The following is a 15,270-nucleotide window of genomic DNA, read 5'->3' as shown; positions in this document are numbered from 1 at the left end:
GACATCTTTGAAGAAATTAGATGTTTAAATGTTGACGGTGGTCTGCTGAATGGGGGTAATGCTAATCCAACGATCAAAAGTGTGAAATCCACGAAAATGAGCTTTGGTTTTGGTGACGAAAAATTCCGTGAGATTAGCAATCCCCGGTGAATGGTGAGTGTTGCCGTGCTAGTTGTAGTGGTGAAGGTGGGACTGGGGAGGACCAAGAACCGAAACATAAGCGAGGGGGGTTAACTTGGTGTTTGGTTGTTAAGATTGTAGATTGGCATGTTTGGTTAAGGGGATAGATAAGAAAGATACTGAGGCGGGATAAGCGCCATATAGAACATACGGGTGGAGGGACATTATTGGATATACGTCCACCTAGGTGACATGTGAGTTGATTTTGACGGCGTTATGTGAACAAAAGGTTCAAATATACAACATCATTTAAACGTGAGGGACAAACGCCAAAGTAAATAAACATGAAAGTTTGTTAAGATTAATAACCTAAACGTGAGGGACCAAATAAAATAGTTGACCACTAAAGAAAAGAAAATACAGTTAGCAGGCAGGCAGAGAGAGAGAGAGAATTGGATTAATGAGTTTATGTATTGTACAAAGTCGATCAAACTATACATCCGAATAAACCTTTTTCAAACTGAGAAAATTCTAAAAACAAAATCTAGTGAGTGAAACAACAAGATGCCGCTCAACAAAGCACGCAAAATGAATGAATGTAACTTCACGACTATGAAAATTACAAAAAGATTTGCCAAAATCTTATGTAAATAAAGTTACAACATCTTTTTGGTACCCTCTTACAAGCAAAAGCCTGGGCACATTCTCTACCAACATATCCATGTACTCCATGAAAAAGTAGGCCGGGTGATTCACCGGAGGTGGTGGCAAACTCACTAGCACGACCGCAGCCATTCTCGAGTGTCTCAATATTGCCGTATTTAACTTGAGTTGCGTGTAAAGGAATTTCTCTACCTGTTGCTCGTTAACCACCACTGGTTTCCCATCTGCCATTAATGGAGTATGATTACTCTGAGCTTTTTCTTTCATATCTGCCAAGAAAGCAGCGATTCTTCGCTGAGCAGCGGTAAATGCCTCGAGAGATTCATCCTGTTGATTTCCTTCACCATTTATATCCCACGATTTCATGGTTATGACGATTACTTCAGCCTGCATTCGAAGATCGTATAAGAACTTCTTGACATCGGTCTTGAGTGCCTCGGAATCTGAATCTTCTTCGGCAATGCAGAAGACTTGAATTTTACAGCTCTCAAAGCTTTCTTTGGTGAGGAGTAGCTGAGAAAGGAGAAGCATGAGACCACCGTCTCTAACTATCCAATACAAATCTATGGTCCCATACTGCCTTTGATACTCGTTCGGCCATTCGTCAAGACCCTTGACGATTACGACAGCTTTGTTTGCAACGATACAGTCCTTGATAATTCCTACGAAATTTGAGGGAATATCGGTCAGATTCTCCCGGCGCCATATCTCTGGGTACCGCATTACCACGATGTTTGGTTTAAGATTCCCGAGTCCCATGGTCTGAACAATTCCACGAAAACCTTCGGTCATGCTTGGGGCTACGACTATCTCTGCGACTCCTTCACAATTCTTGTACTCGATATAAGTATCGAGCTGCTTGCATGCAGTTTTGGCATCTTCAGCACATTCGAGATAGTCTCCATCCATTATAGAAACGAAAATGGACATTCCACGGCCTTTTTTCTTCATGCAGTTGGCAAAGTCGGCAAGTTTTGGATGGCAAGGAACGTTTTCCGGTAGCTTCCCCCATGGCCGGCAGAATATGAGGGGGATTGGATACCAATTTTTAGGATGCACTTGGCTTGCTGCACATATAATCAATAATAATCCATAAATGTAGAAATATCTAATGACATGGTAATTTATTTATCATCCAGTTCAAATAAGATGCCACAATTCATCCCAAAGCTATATTACGGTGCAGTCTTTCTAATAAATGCATACCTCCCAGAGATCGAAGACTGCGAAGGGCTAATTGGAAATATGCACTCTTGAAACCATCACCCCAGTCCCCAGCTTTTCCTTTAATGCTCACATATTTATATATAAGGCTTGCAAGTGCCAGAGAAACTATAGTGAACGACCAAGAGATTAAGAACATGATCACTGCAACAAAGAAAACCAGTTGGTCAAGATGATCCTTAAAGACAATTGGTAAATAAGTAACGAGAAACTGCAAATACAAATGAGAATAGGCGCATACCTATACACAGCGTAGCTCCAAGAAGAGAGAGGCTCCAGTGGTGAAATTTCCACCTAGGACGCCAACTAGGGGCATCTAGAAGATCCAGAAGGAAGCAGGACAAGTTCACACCCATATAACAAAGTAAGAAAAACATAGTTATAGTTGGTGTGATAAGATCCAGATTCCCAATGATGACACAACAGATACAGAGGAATGCAGTAAAGAGGGTGGCCAGATAAGGCTCTCTCCCATCTGCAACCTTGAAGTAGTTGAGAATGGGCAGGATATCGTCATTGGCTATTGCTGCGAGCAGTCTTGGTGCACCTGTCAGGCTTTGAAGAGCTGCCCCTAAGGTTGAAAGAATGATCCCAATATAAACTATTGCAGGGACAGGCCAAGCAATAGTAGCAGTAAGCATCCTGCATTTGAATCAAACTTCAGCACTAGAAATATAAGATATTTAATCAATACCTAAGAAAACAAAATAAATGAACAAAATTTGTTGCACTGCGACCGTTGATTATCATACCTGTCCGTCAAAAGCTTATCTCTTGTTGCAAGTGCACCAAAGAATAATACAGAAATTATATACAATGCAGTTGTTGAAAGAGTTGCAGCCAATGTCCCAATAGGAATTGAACGCTGTGTGTCTTTCAGTGAGGCTGATCTATTTGAACCTGCCATAATTCCAGTCACAGAAGGGAAAAAGAGACCAACCAATGCACTGGAAATATTGAAATATAACGTTAGAAAACAATGAAAGGAGTATATGGTATACCAACTTAGAGATAACATGCAAATTTATTTTTGACTTACTTGAAATTCCAATATACTTTGCCATCAGCGGCAGGGATGCCAGCATTATTAGTAAACTGATAATCTGAAGCCCAGTTATTTTTAAAGCTTTCTAAACTCAAGCCCGTGATTCCAGCTGCATGATACATAAAAAATGGAAAACTAATTTATCCATATAAAAAACTAAGGGAAGCAAATAGTTAACATAAACAAACATAGATGGTTATTCTTTATGATTTATATAGGCCATAAAGTCACAAGCAAAGTCCCAATGATGGAAGACACACTGGCTAGAAGTGGATCCAACTTACAGCCAAAACTGACCTGATCTATTTATATATGAGTATTTGTTATTTTATGCTTACTAAAGATTGGATAAAAAATATACCAAGTTATTGCAATATACACACACACACACATGTATACCAAGACGCAGTGAGTAACAATAAAAGATCAGGCCAGCTTTGAAAATGGTGCAGAAATCCACAATGGAGCAAGCATATCAGTGAATGAATACAAGAAGGATCTCAAGCAAATTGCAGACAGAGAAAAGAAAAAGGGCTTATGAATAAAAATTAGAAGATGAACTCACTTGCAGGATAATCCTTGCGTGCACAAAATACCCCAATAAATATGCATACCACTGAGAATAGAACAGGAATGAGAAAAGCAGGTGCCACTCGGTTGATCATTTTCACGCCACCAAAGACGATAAAGCAAAGTAGAATGGTTATGACAATGCCATAGATCTGCAGATCATGCGAACTTGGAGTTTCTATGGGTTCAACTGATGTGCCATTTTTTAGTTGTGTGACAGTCTCTGCATTGGAGATTATAACAGGTGAAAAAAAAGCAAACCCAAAAAAAAAAAAAAAGGTCAGCTGTGTCTCAATTTTCACCTCGAAATATTCCTGCAGCAGGAACAGCTTTTAAAAAGGTTTCCACTGCTCCTAGCACATACCTATAACCAGATAACCCACGAAAGCGAGAATGTTCACAAAGATGCTTTACATAAATCACATATCAAACTTAGAATACAAGTTTTCACCAGTACGGTAAAATGAAGATCATCATTTCCTCAGATGATATCATTTGAAAGATTATAAGAGCACTCACAGAGAACCAGCAACCGCATTTCCAAGGAAGAAACATAATCCAATGCTGACTCCAACTTCAGGACCAAGGGCACGGCCAATGAGATAATAAGGTCCTCCGCCCTAAATGAGAGAAACATAACACCAGGAACATTAAATATTTGGGAAAAAAATAGCATATTGGAGGGAAAAAAAATAAGTATACAGTAGACTGGAAGCAACCCCTATTGTATGTCAGTCGCCACTTGAATGGTTCATTAATAATAAAGATACTGATTTAGATTTCTTATTCTTTATCTAAAAACTACTTTAAAATTTAACTTCTCGTCCTTGAAATTCAGATTAATTTTTATTATTATTATTATTTAACAAAACAGATTGGTACGACAAACACATAGGACTTTGCAGCGAAATGGTACACACAAGCTTAATGAGAAATAGTTTTTTATAAACTCTGTGTACCTTCATCGCACCATTAGTAGCAATGGCACTCAATGAAATCGAAGTCAAGAAAGTACACAGGCCACAAAACGCTACGAGTAATAGTGATTCCCCTATACCCGCCATGCCCACGATCCTGTATTACAATTTCAGAATAAATAAATAAAATTCAAAGAATATGACTGGATTATATATGAACATAACATCAGATCAAAAGAGAAAGTTCAAATCATAGAAAATTACTAAAGGTGAGTAGCTCAGTAGCATTAGCAGATAATTCATTCAAAACAAATGCAATTATGTTTTGCAAGCATGCGGCAAATGCAAACTGGGGCTTCAGGGCAATGAAAGTTACCAAGTAAATCGAATATAGTAGATGATCCCCAATATGTTTTGCAAGCATGGGACAAGTACACCCATCATTGTACCCAGTTTTACCTCAGAAGACTGCATTGTTTGGACACAAAAATGATACAGGAAAAGCATTAGATCCACAAAAACTACAGAGCCTAAGACCTTCCAGAAAATGGATAATGATGCTACATCATGTATTAAAATGCTAATGACAAACTGAAAAATGTTAGGCAAGAGACTGCATCAACTTCAAGTAGCCTACCTGTGGTGGATGTTCATAATTAGGAGGAGCATCTTCACCTTCTCTAGGACTTGAAGGAGCTTGAAATATTTCCCCTGTCATACTGGAATGCAAATGAAGAGAAGGTAATGATAATAGCTAATTATTCAGTAAACATGACTTGAAATTTTCAAATATGCAATGATAAGACCAAGAATATGCATATCGCAAAGCAACGAGAAAGTATGCACAGCACATTGTAGAGAGTAGAGACGCTACGAAAAAAAGGGTATAAATCAGTACCTCTTCAGACCAAGTATATTGACAAGCGAATCAAAACCAAACAATTCCAATATATGCTCCGACTTGGGGCCATTAGCCCCCGTATTATCTGAAGTTGGTCCTTCCATATTTTCATGAGAACTTGCTTCTATTGGCCTGCAATTACATGTTTATCACAATGAAAAACCGCAAGGCAATAAAACACAATTAATTATATCCATATATGATATACCAGACAACTCAATATTTGTTACAAAACAAAGATATCAACATGTTTTGGTTTTAATAACTGCACACTAGATGATACTACCTAGTTTCGGCAACCGTCAAGCAAGTAAATCAAAAGGGAACGATTTTCTATGCAACTTAATTAAACAACAAACCACTCAAAACAAATAGACTGAAACGGCCGAGAATAAAAAAGAAATAGTTCAATTTAAACACTTGGCATTTCGGCAAAATATGAATCTAAATTTCCCCTTCAACAAAATAAGGGTAACAAGTCGACTATTGAGTATTGACATTCTCTGAATAACGGAATTCCAGATCTTATATTTTTAATCCTGTTCCAAAATTGTCCACACAAATCAATCAAATCGCAATAGAGCCAAAACAAAAAAAACTGTGTGCAGTGTGATACATAAACAAAGTTTAACTATGACAATAATGAAATCATATTCATCCTTGCGATTTCAGATTTCATTTCAATCTTAGGTGAAAAATGTAGATCAAAATAAAGCATTATACTTCAAGAGAAGGAGAAGTGGATTTGCGATACAAATAAACTGATAGGGTGCAAAAATAGCTAATTCTATTCTGAGTAAACGAAGAAAAAATGACACCATACTCATCTGAATGACTCGAATTGACCAGCATTAGTACAAGAAAGTTGAAACACACAGACCAGTGTAGACATAAGCTCCTTTTTCAATAATCCGATTTACACCTTATTCATATCCAATCAGCTAAACAAATACAAGTAATGACTTCTCCAAATCATCAAACCAAATTCAAATTAACACATACATTGCTTTGCTAGACAAGCACACGCAGAGTGAGTTAGAGAGAGATAGTTACTTTAAATTAGACTGTGAAGAAGAAGATCCAGGATCCATACTCGACATCTCGAGAACGGAGCGATCGTGAGGCACCACCGGCCTATATTTCCGGCCAAGTTGCGGCGGCTGAATCACGCCTTCTACGCCACCTTCAATATCTCCATTCATTTTTCCCTCTCACACAGACGAACACTGGGCAAGTCGATTGGATCCGATACAATCAAAACTATTCAGATCCAGTAGTATAATGGAACTTGCTCATGCAGAGAGACTGATATGATATCTGGTATGAATATTCAGTAGTCGTAATCTCCAGATGAAGTTTTGTTCGCTTTTCTAAGAAGACAAGTATGAGGAGAGTGTTACGGTTTTACTTCACGCGCTTGCGTTTTAAAAACGACGAGCGAGTCTGCGTTTTTGTTTCTGGATTAAGCAGTTTGCACTTTGCGTTAATCAGAGGGTTACGTCGTTAAAAAAATTGATCAATCAAATCACACATTGTTGAAAAATTGAAATTGTCAATTATAAACTGATTTTCTTTTCTAGAGAATGTATATCTTAGATGAATTTTCATGTTCTCTATTAAATTAAGGTGATTTCTAAGTATTTAACTTCGTCTAGAACAAGAAATGCATGGGAAATAATTTACACAATTGGAATTTTCTAATGAAGCTACACCAATAATGTTCAACTCGAACTTAGGTTTAACTCGAACTTAGTTTCATTGCTAAATTGGAACATTGTCAATGCTCCAATCGCTTAGTCTCATATTTAACAAACCGGTCATGAACCTGTAACCGGTTCCGAGCTGGTTCATTGAACCTACCAAAATCGACCGGTTCGATTTAGGATTTGACTAGAGCCGTTTCTGATTTGGTCCAGGCTTCAAACCGGCCCATGAGCTGGTGTCACCGATTTCGAGCCGGTTTATTGAACCGACCAGAATTGATCGATTCAATTTAGGATTTGACCATGACCGTCTTCGATTCGGTTCAAGATTCAAATCGGTCTATGAGCAGGTCTAGCTGTTGGCGGCTGCGAGGATACGGCTGAACCCGACCAAAAATGCTCCAATCTTAATCGGGATTCAGGATTCTTGACTTCTAGAAGGAAAATAGTAGTGTCAGATATTCACGTTCAGCTTCAGAAAAAGTCAAATGGAAGGAAAAATAAATTTGACCGAAATTTGAAAATTCTCCATACTAACTTCAAGCAGCCAAAATATACGCCACGATATTTTCAAAGAAACTCAAAATATTAAATATACAGATGTTTTGCTCTTTCATCTCCATTGCCAAGTTGGGATCGGATCAGGATACAAAAAGGAACACTTGTAAATGGAAGACAAGTTCATGAACTGAAACTAAAAACCAGAGCTACAACTTTGCAAGCTACAACTCTTCTTCTCTCCGATTTTATATTTTGCCTCAAAATAAAATTTTTATATTAAATTTCTTATTTCATTTATTTATTTTTTCAATAATTTAAAAAACAGTAAATAACAACGAAAGGAACATGATTAAAGAGAATGTCTTGGTCTTAAAAACGACGAGTGAGTCTGCGTTTTCGTTTCTGGATTAGTAAAGCTCCCATGGAAAAATATTCGAAAAATTAATTAAAAAAGAAAAAAAAAACAACAATGTCTAAAACGAACAACCCTGAGATCGCTCCCAATCTGACATCTCTCATCAACGGCAACTCGGTCAGAATGGCTCAGAACCAACTCATTGACTCGCTTACCTCTCACATCTCTCTCTATCATTCCTCAATTTCAGTTTCTCCTCCTTCAAACACTAACCCTAGGTTGACGATCCTGAAATGGTTCGCCTCTCTTAACGTTCATCAACGCCAAGCTTGCCTTACAACCGTCGATTTCAAGCACACACAGCTCCTCATTCAAATGCTAGGTGAGCTCCATAACAAAGGTCAAGGACGGTTCATTACACTACCAGACCTTCCTTCTCCCGAGCCTCCATTCCTCCCTGGTTTGTGTTACAAGAAGTCGACTGGTCTATTGGCGAGAGTCGCCGAGTCGAACGAGTTTGAACGGTTGATTTTTGAGTCGATTCGGTTGTTCTCGTCGAGTGAAGGGGAGAAGATCGAGGAGTGTTCTTGTTATGTGACTTGCCTGGATTCAGTGACCGTGAGTATGGACTTTGTTGAGAATGTTGATAAATTTGTGGAAATAATGGACAGAGTGTCGAATGGACGCTTTCTGAGAGGCGAGGCAAGTGAATTGGGATCGGATTGGGTGGAGTTTGAGTGGTTAAAAGAGAAAGGGTATTACACCATTGAATCGTTTGTTGTGAATAGGTTGGAGGTGGCATTGAGATTGGCGTGGTTGAATAATTGTGGCAGTGGGAAGAAAAGAGGGGTCAGATTAAGAGAAAAGCTCAATGCCGCTGGTATTGCAGCCAATTTATATTGGAGGAAAAAGGCATGTGTTGATTGGTGGACGAACTTGGATTCTGTGTTGAAGCAGAAGGTCTTGGTTACAGTACTGGGGAAGTCAGCAAAATCTCTGGTAATATATTGTTGCTCTTTTATTTCATTTTACTGTATCTGTGTTGTAATACACTTGTATAGAAAGACATCATAATTTTGATTCATTCAAGTCTCCAGACTTCCGAGATTCTAAAGGGCGCCACTAGTGCATCAGAGGATAAGAGGTGGCTTTTCAGTGGAGTTGAAAATGGATTAAGGTATAGCAATTGTCATACTTCACAAAGGACCATCTCAAGACCGTCAGCTGATACAGGTTTTGGGATTGTCACGGAGCCTGTTTCTCTTTCAAGTAAACCTACTTACTTATCCGATGTCTTCGATGGTGTACGCTTGCTTCATGATATTATTTCTTTGATGTTATCATTTCAGCATGATGAATATGATGTAGAGAAGCTGTTTTTTAGTGCATTTGGTTCTATCAGTACCATTTCTGATTGTATACTAAGAAAGTTGCGAGGATTTCTTATGGTTATTTCGCTTGATTGCACAAAACTTGAACTACTTCGAGAAGGTAATAATACTATTAAGCCGGCACCCAAAAAGTCAAAGGAAAAGCCTGCTTCGGGCAGCCGTAAAAAGGAAAGACCCATAGTAAGAGAAAGCAAAGTCACGTGCCTATTGGTTGTGGTCATGATTGCTCATCTAGTAAAAATCTCAAGGTATCCATTTTATAATCAAACATGGCCACCAAAGTATTGCGTTGGTAATATTTTTTTAACAAATTCAATGATATCACAGGATACTGAGAAAAAGGCAGGTCTGAATATTATACATCATCAAAATGACAACGACAAAGAGACATCACCCCCGGTATTTGAAATGGTTGGTAGCTCTTCCTCAGAATAATATTATTTGATGACTTGAATGGTTTCTAACCGGTAACCTGTCATCAGGAACATGCCCAAGACTTGGTTGTTGGTAAGGGGCCAACAAAGGCAAGGAATAATAGAAAGGTAAAAAAGAAAAAGAAAAGCCTTGATGCTGCTGTCGAAGTTAGAAATTCTGTAAGGACGGTCAATGAAACATCCCCATCTTCACTTCTTTCTCAAAACAAGGTGGAAAAATCTGGCGTTTTGGATAACTTTAACTCTGAGGATGCATCTGATGAAAGCTTGACTAGAAATGGCATATTTGCTTCCACTTCAAGCCATCTCAGTTCAACCACGGAGAATAATACGGAGTATATTTCCAGCCGAATCATGCATGAAGATTGTATAGTTAGTTCTACAATTGCCGTCTCTCCCCATTTTCCCGTGGAAAGTAGCGAGATTCAAATGGCATCTTCCCGATTGGAGACTCCAAGTTGTATAGTTGACTACAATCCTAAACCTCCTCTTGAAGTTCCTGCCCCTAAACAGTGTAGTAGTGTCTGCTGTAGTGTAGGCATTAACTTACAGAATTTACATGAAGGTGAGTTTGAAACGAAACCAGCCTTTTCTGACAAAATGGTCGGAGTTATCAATGGAAAGGAGGATTCTCCTCCCCCTGAAGAACAAGACAACAAAAAATTTTATCAGCCTGGGGCAACAAGCTCTTTGGAATGGTTTTCATATGAGTGGCCTAGTGTAGCTCCAGTCTATTTTCAATCAATTAATTCTCATTTCCTACCAATGACTGATAGATTGCATCTGGATGGTCACAACTGGCAAAACCACATTCGACAACCTTTTGTTCCTGCTATACATCGAGCTAGAAATCCTTCCTTAGAAGGAGGGGGCAGTCCAATTCTTTCCCAACCTTTGCCAATGAGTCTAGATTGGCCACCAATGGTCAGAAGTGCATGTGGATTGGTCCCATCACTAACTTGTAGCTATGACTCTAATTTTATGTCAAGGCGACATTCTTCCTTGAAGCAAAGGTTCACTGCTCAAAGCATGCAGGTTGCTGCAAAAACCAATGATGATGATAGAAATTATAGTGCGGATTTCGTGGACTTACCTGAACCTACTAATACACCTGATCCCCTAGATGAATGTAAAAGCCACTGGACATCGGAGGAAGAATTTGAGGTGCACGCGGTTTCAGGTATAGATTATAACCAATACTTTGGTGGTGGTGTAATGTATTGGGATCCTTCTGATCATCCAGGGACAGGTTTCTCTCGGCCTCCATCACTTAGTTCTGATGATAGCTCGTGGGCATGGCATGAAGCAGACTTGAATAGGGCCGTTGATGACATGGTCGCCTTTTCTTCTAACTATAGTACAAATGGCCTGACTTCTCCTACTGCTACTCCATTTTGCTCTCCTTTTGATACATTGGGGACTGGGCATAATAACCTTGGTTATGTTGTGCATGGAAATGAATTATCTGGCAAAATATTGGACTCACCTAGTACAACAGATGTGACTGTGGATGAAGAAGTCTCTGATTCTTCGCCAATTTTAGCTGGTGATACAGAAGGGAAGTCGGGAGATTCACTTCCTTATCCAATGTTGCGGCCTATAATTATTCCGAATGTGTCAAGAGAAAGATCAAGATCTGATTTCAAGCGTAGTCATGACCATAAAAGCCCATGTGTTCCTCCTACAAAGCGTGAACCTAGGATAAAGCGGCCACCTTCCCCTGTAGTGCTTTGTGTTCCGCGGGCTCCACGTCCTCCTCCACCGTCTCCTATTAGTGATTCCAGGAGACACAGGGGTTTTCCAAGTGTAAGATCCGGTAGTTCCAGCCCGAGACATTGGGGTGTGAGAGGTTGGTATCATGATGGAACTAACTTGGAGGAGGGTTGCCTACGAAGGGATGGTGTGGAAGTTGTTTGGCCTTCCTGGAGAAATAAGAATCTCACCCACTCTTTGATTCAGCCTCTTCCTGGTGCTTTGATCCAAGATCATTTGATTGCATTATCCCAGTTAGCTCGTGACCAAGAACATGTAAGTAAAACATTACTGTGCCAAACTGATTATGAGGTTTTTTATTGTAGTCATTGATTGGTTTGGTGGTGTGCAGCCTGACGTAGCACTTCCTCTACAACCGCCTGAGTCGCACAACTGTCCTACGCCAAAGGGGTCTCTATCTTTGATGCTCAGATTACTTCATGATGAAATTGACACTTTTTGCAAACAGGTATACTCTTAAATGAGCAGCTTTGTTTTAAAATACTTAATAATACTTCACTTCCATTTGCAATTTTCATTAGATTATCGTCAGTCTCAATTCTATATTTTTAAATACGTGATTGTTTATTATCATGACATTCAAGGTTGCCGCTGAGAATACAGCTCGGAAGCCCTTTATTAGTTGGGCATTGAAGCGTGTTACTCGGTCTCTCCAGGTCCTGTGGCCCCGTTCTCGGACAAATGTCTTTGGTTCAAATGCAACGGGTTTGTCCCTTCCGACAAGTGATGTTGACCTTGTTGTTTGTCTTCCCCCTGTCAGGAACTTGGTAAGAATCGTAATAATAGTCTCGTTTTTGTATACTTTCACCTTTCATTTGATTGTTAGGAAAAAAAAAGTGGCAACTCCTTTTCTTTTATCTTCCTAGGAACCTATTAAAGAAGCTGGGATTTTGGAGGGCCGTAACGGCATTAAGGAGACTTGCCTTCAGGTAATTTGGTTGTGCATTTGCAATGTTGTGACTTTTGGTGAACATTCCCAGTTCCGGGTGTTGGTTTGTCCGTGTTGTGCACATTAAACCGATAATATTTCACGTGCTTTTGCTCTGCTCTTGGGTCGGTGTCATGCATCAAGAAGATGTTATTTCTTGTGTATTTTGTACGTTTTATTGGCAATGAATTGACCATAGGGTTCTCTTTTTCTTTTTCTTTTTCTTTTACGTATTACTTATTTTCTTTTGAATTAATTTTTTGTTTTTTATCGCTTATGGAAGATTGACTCAATAGCAACTTGCTTTTTCTACCAGCACGCTGCCAGGTACCTTGCCAATCAGGAGTGGGTGAAAAATGATTCTTTGAAGACAGTGGAGAATACAGCGGTACTGCCTTAACTGTGTCTGTGTTTCTTCTCATCACTTTGAACCTGCCTCTTGTCTTTCATGTTTCCATAATGTTGTTACACTTTCCCTGTCTTAGATACCTATTATTATGCTTGTGGTGGAAGTTCCTCACGATCTCATCAACACTACTCAATCGCCAAAAGAAGATCCATTGCAAGAACCTTCCAATGGTCAATCACCAAATGACGATCTAACTCTCTTGACCAACGAGCACAGCAGTAATTTGAAATCTGATATGGTTGGTTTGGAAGATTCTGCCTCACCAATATGTTTGCAGATGAATTGTGCAAGTGTAAAGGATGTGAAATCGGTCCGCCTAGATATTAGCTTCAAGACTCCGTCACATACTGGCCTTCAAACGACAGAATTGGTATCTTTTTCCTTCACATAACTACTTAAGTCTAATATGTTTTGAAATGTTTCAATTGATTTCTCCATTTTATTGTATTATAGTGCTTAGGATTTTGCTATTATTATCCTTGCTTGCACAAACTTTTTTATTTACTTACCAAAAATCTGATATTAAACTTTAGCCTCGTCCTTGGGCTGGTAAGATTTCTTGTTATTTCTTTCTTTGGCTAATGCTGTTGCTAGTATTCAACCTGTTTCTGTGCACAAGATAAAGTTAGGCTGTTTGTTTTGATTGGAGAATGTTTCAGAAATATCTCAGTTCATGCTATTATTTTATTTCTTTCAATTTCCTTCTCGCAGGTGAAAGAGCTGACTGAGCAATTTCCAGCTGCTATTCCTCTTGCATTGGTCTTGAAACAGTTCTTGGCAGATCGTAGCCTCGATCAATCATATTCCGGTGGCTTAAGCTCCTATTGTTTGGTATGATATGCTACCCTATGTACATCTATGGCATAACATCGAAAGGAATATGAAGAAATTATGGTGTAACAATTTAGTTAATATGGAAAAACATAGATATGTGAGTTGCGTGAGGTTATGTTCCATTTTTATCATCCAGAACTTCTTGCTTTCACTCGATGGCTTGGAGCTATGCTCATGAGTAATGACTTGAGTAGAAATTTGGAAAGATTGTTTATTGTCATATGGACTTATTACCATTAATATTCATTCTTTTGCAGGTGTTACTCATCACGCGCTTCTTGCAGCATGAGCATCATCTTGGTCGACCTCTTAACCAGGTAACTTTTTTGTGTATTTTAACAGGTTAGACTATAAAAAGCGTTCTGTCTTACCTTCCTTTTTGTACAAAAAACATTTTAAGAGATCCATATCTAGGATATATAATCAAGTTCTTCATCTGACTATAAAATTTCACCTTAATACAGAACTTTGGAAGTCTTCTGATGGATTTTCTTTACTTCTTCGGGTGAGTCTCTCAGAAGTCCCTTGCAGTGAACCAAGCCACAAACTGCATATAGTTTTATTATTATACATCTTTTTGAAAAAATAATAATAAATTTGTTTGATGATGTAGAAATGTGTTTGATCCTCGGCAAATGCGTATATCTGTACAGGGAAGTGGAGTTTACATTAAGAGGGAAAGGGGACACAGGTATAGCTGTAATTACCTTTCTCCTTTTTGGTTCAATACAGTCTTCCTGAGTCTCGTTAAAGTTTTTTTTAAAATTTTTGTAGCATTGATCCAATACATATTGACGATCCTCTTTTCCCAACAAATAATGTTGGAAGAAATTGCTTCCGCATACATCAATGCATTAAGGTAATAATTGCATGACCCTAGTTACATCTGTAATCTTTGAAGTTAAATTGAATCCACAGATGCTTGTGTTAGGCTCTTATATTCAAAATATGTTCTATCATGCAGGCATTTTCAGAAGCTTATTCGGTGTTGGACAGTGAACTCACATGCCTCCCAGACAATGCTGATACAAATATATTGTCTTCATCATATCGGTTGCTTCCGAAAATCATTCCAAGTATGAATACATCATAGTGTTGTTTCTACATCTTGGGAAGGTATATTACTAAGCACAATGCAGTCAGCGACTTTTTTTAGCCCCAATGTGAATGAAAATGTCAAAGACCAAGTTTAAGGGCGCAAGTCGCTCCACTGGTGGCAGTTGGTGGGGGGACAGCTGCTGGAGGTTGTGGTGGTCGTCGGTCGAGGCAAAGATAGACATGGCTGAGCAGCAGGAGTCGGACAGAACTGGTTCAGTTGCCAGGGCAGGTCTTGAAATAGAGCCTAAAATGAACCATGGACAGCTTGGAGCTGCCTATTGATCAGAAAAATAGTTGAATGGGAAAAAGTGCAACTTGAACAAGAACAGATTGAATACTAGAAGATTCACTTAGCACATAGATACGGGTTCATAAAATCTCATAAGTAGATTGATGGTTTTTGC

General features: G+C 38.9%; 2 protein-coding genes across 6 annotated transcripts; one reads left to right on the top strand and one right to left on the bottom strand.

Moving 5' to 3' along the window:
• Window positions 1-762: 762 nt before the first annotated feature.
• Window positions 763-6,588, bottom strand: LOC139881996 (cation-chloride cotransporter 1-like). Of its 5 annotated transcripts, none has more exons than XM_071866379.1 (13): window positions 6,464-6,588; window positions 5,438-5,572; window positions 5,177-5,258; window positions 4,916-5,007; window positions 4,582-4,696; window positions 4,142-4,242; window positions 3,925-3,986; window positions 3,618-3,845; window positions 3,047-3,161; window positions 2,760-2,954; window positions 2,249-2,649; window positions 1,990-2,151; window positions 763-1,850 (listed from the first exon to the last, which is right to left on the bottom strand). In XM_071866379.1, the coding sequence occupies exons 2-13, from the start codon at window positions 5,542-5,544 to the stop codon at window positions 763-765; spliced, it is 2,748 nt and encodes a 915-aa protein (XP_071722480.1). In that variant the 5' UTR covers window positions 5,545-5,572; window positions 6,464-6,588. The 5 variants fall into 5 exon arrangements, with proteins under 5 accessions (XP_071722480.1, XP_071722481.1, XP_071722482.1 ...); XM_071866380.1 differs by having other exon boundaries at window positions 5,438-5,557; XM_071866381.1 differs by having other exon boundaries at window positions 5,438-5,561; window positions 6,468-6,588.
• Window positions 6,589-8,182: 1,594 nt separating this feature from the next.
• On the top strand, window positions 8,183-14,861 carry LOC139881995 (uncharacterized). Its single transcript, XM_071866378.1, has 16 exons — window positions 8,183-8,998; window positions 9,097-9,624; window positions 9,718-9,789; window positions 9,873-10,807; window positions 10,898-11,852; window positions 11,929-12,045; window positions 12,182-12,364; window positions 12,464-12,526; window positions 12,842-12,913; window positions 13,011-13,304; window positions 13,646-13,765; window positions 14,026-14,085; window positions 14,233-14,273; window positions 14,382-14,459; window positions 14,543-14,627; window positions 14,733-14,861. Exons 1-16 carry the CDS (start codon window positions 8,183-8,185, stop codon window positions 14,859-14,861), a joined length of 4,548 nt encoding a protein of 1,515 aa, XP_071722479.1.
• Window positions 14,862-15,270: the final 409 nt, after the last annotated feature.

This window comes from Rutidosis leptorrhynchoides, unplaced genomic scaffold (assembly GCF_046630445.1).
Source record: "Rutidosis leptorrhynchoides isolate AG116_Rl617_1_P2 unplaced genomic scaffold, CSIRO_AGI_Rlap_v1 contig217, whole genome shotgun sequence".
In the NCBI taxonomy this organism is placed as follows: domain Eukaryota; kingdom Viridiplantae; phylum Streptophyta; class Magnoliopsida; order Asterales; family Asteraceae; genus Rutidosis; species Rutidosis leptorrhynchoides.
The sequence above is the reverse complement of the archived record's forward strand: the minus strand, read 5'-3'. Positions and strand labels throughout refer to the sequence as shown.

Bases quoted from the DNA above. Each gene is read 5' to 3' on its own strand.
- LOC139881995 (XM_071866378.1), top strand. From the start codon at position 8,183: ATGGCTCAGAACCAACTCATTGACTCGCTTACCTCTCACATCTCTCTC. The intron at 8,999-9,096 runs GTAATATATTGT...TCAAGTCTCCAG, and splicing joins GGAAGTCAGCAAAATCTCTG to ACTTCCGAGATTCTAAAGGG. The intron at 10,808-10,897 runs GTCAAGGCGACA...TAGAAATTATAG, and splicing joins AGCTATGACTCTAATTTTAT to TGCGGATTTCGTGGACTTAC.
- LOC139881996 (XM_071866382.1), bottom strand. From the start codon at position 6,540: ATGTCGAGTATGGATCCTGGATCTTCTTCTTCACAGTCTAATTTAAA. The intron at 5,259-5,437 runs GTACTGATTTAT...TTTGCATTCCAG, and splicing joins AATATACTTGGTCTGAAGAG to TATGACAGGGGAAATATTTC. The intron at 2,152-2,248 runs GTATGCGCCTAT...TCTTTGTTGCAG, and splicing joins TGGAGCTACGCTGTGTATAG to TGATCATGTTCTTAATCTCT.